Source organism: Lathyrus oleraceus, chromosome 3 (assembly GCF_024323335.1).
Source record: "Lathyrus oleraceus cultivar Zhongwan6 chromosome 3, CAAS_Psat_ZW6_1.0, whole genome shotgun sequence".
Taxonomy (NCBI): Eukaryota; Viridiplantae; Streptophyta; class Magnoliopsida; order Fabales; family Fabaceae; genus Lathyrus; species Lathyrus oleraceus.
The window spans coordinates 149,502,295-149,504,401 of NC_066581.1; the positions used below are offsets into that span (position 1 = coordinate 149,502,295).

The window sequence follows — 2,107 nt, forward strand, 5'->3', positions numbered from 1 at the left end:
TGGTTAGCATAAAATTGAGAAACTTTCTAGTCTAGACCCCACATAAACGTTTGGATGGATTAAGGTGCATATTATATTTTGACCGAACTCAATGTTTCTTTAAGATCGTTGTTATGATAATTTCTTTCGTGAGTGATTTACCACCACGTCGTCTATAGGTTGCATTTGATCTGAGAGGAAAATACCATTAACCATGGGTAAGTGACTCACTCGTTCTCGAGGCCAAAGATTATTACTTTGTAATAATATTTGCAATCGTTAGTCATAAAAATCCATAATAGATGCATCACCAAAATGCATTTTAATTTGGTTATAGAAAAAGTAGATGTCCATAAAGACAAGTATCAGTATGAGGTGTTTAGAGGTTTCGTCGATCAATATGTATATAATTAGTAAATGATACAAAATTTTTAGGGCACACCTGGTTGAAATTGATACAATCAGACAACTCTTTCATTGTTTTCTTTCAATTTATCCCTAGATTAATATTTTCATCTTATCATTCTTTACCAAGTAAATAACTTATTTTTTTTAAACTAATTAAATTATCATCTTAGATTATTTTTAATGAAAAAAGTAAATAATATATATAAATGTGGACAGTAATAGTACTATTTCCGTCCTAAAAAAGTTGTTTTAAAGATGTTACAGGAATATTAAAATATTTTCTTATATTCATGTGTGACTTTAGTATTATTTTTTAATTTTGACTTTTATTATGAAATTTATTAAATTAAAACTATATTATTTTAAGTACTTTGAAAGATAAGTCTGAACCGCTTAGCCCGGCCCAACTAAGTTTGCAAACACATATGACGAATCCTTCACATAGAAAAAGGTGAAATCTCCACCGTTAATCAAACAAATCTCAATCAACGAAACATAAAACTCCACGTCATCGATCCGCGCGAAGTTACTCTTTCCAATCAGAACCCCTTTCACAACCCTATAAACACATTCTCTTCATTCCCTACAATTCATTCATCACTTCATCTCTTTCGCATTCACAACCAACCCAATTTCCTACCAATCAACACCATCAATGGCTCCAACAAAGGCCGAGAAGAAACCAGCGGAGAAGAAGCCCGCCGTAGAAAAATCCCCCGCCGAGAAGAAACCAAAGGCCGAGAAGAAGATCTCAAAAGAAGGAGGAAGCGACAAGAAGAAGAAGAGAACCAAGAAGAGCATTGAAACCTACAAGATTTACATCTTCAAGGTTTTGAAACAGGTTCACCCCGATATTGGTGTCTCAAGCAAGGCCATGGGAATCATGAACAGTTTCATCAACGATATCTTTGAGAAACTCGCTCAAGAATCGTCTCGGTTGGCTAGGTACAACAAGAAGCCAACGATTACTTCTCGGGAAATTCAAACCGCTGTTAGATTGGTTCTTCCCGGTGAATTGGCTAAACATGCCGTCTCAGAGGGTACCAAGGCCGTTACAAAATTCACCAGTTCTTGATTTGTTTTCTGTTTTTCCCTTTTTCTTTGAATTAGGGTTTAGTTTATCATAAATTGGTCTTTTGTTTTAAATTTTATAAAAAGGATTGTAGATTTACAAATGTGTTTTTGAATATTAATGATAATATGAATCTTTTCTTGACCTATGAATTTCCTTAATATTGCACTCTCTATAATGTGAAAATATCCAATATTATTCTACTTGATTTTAATGTGTATGAAGTATACTGCAAAAAAGTATCTTTACTAATTATATACACGTTGATTGACGAAAACTCTAGACTTCGGCACTTTTCTTCATGAACATTTTTAACAGTATAGAATTGCTATTATGCGGTTCTGGTGAGTTTTTGCAAGGAGTTATATCGTGAATCAATGTCTCTTGTTTGTTTTTGGGAATCTGCATATACCTATTAAAAATTCTATTCTTATCCTTATATTTTTCTTTCCTAAATTCTTTTTATTTGCTTTAGCCTATAGGCTTCTGGTTTTACTTTATTTCAATTTAACTCTTGTGACAATATGAACCCAAAAAACGGATTTGGATTTCAGAGTAGTTAAATAACAGTTTCTGCTCTTACTTTATTAAGGAGGCTATTGTTGTCTTTACATAATTCAATTTTATCTCTTTATATCTTTATATTTT

The 2,107-nt window shown here is 32.5% G+C and overlaps 1 protein-coding gene across 1 annotated transcript; it reads left to right on the plus strand.

The window, feature by feature from the left end:
• Positions 1-967: 967 nt before the first annotated feature.
• On the plus strand, positions 968-1,605 carry LOC127125902 (probable histone H2B.3). Its single transcript, XM_051054759.1, has one exon. It carries the CDS (start codon positions 1,043-1,045, stop codon positions 1,460-1,462), a length of 420 nt encoding a protein of 139 aa, XP_050910716.1. The 5' UTR covers positions 968-1,042; the 3' UTR covers positions 1,463-1,605.
• The last annotated feature ends 502 nt before the right edge of the window (positions 1,606-2,107 follow it).

Bases quoted from the DNA above. Each gene is read 5' to 3' on its own strand.
- LOC127125902 (XM_051054759.1), top strand. From the start codon at position 1,043: ATGGCTCCAACAAAGGCCGAGAAGAAACCAGCGGAGAAGAAGCCCGCC.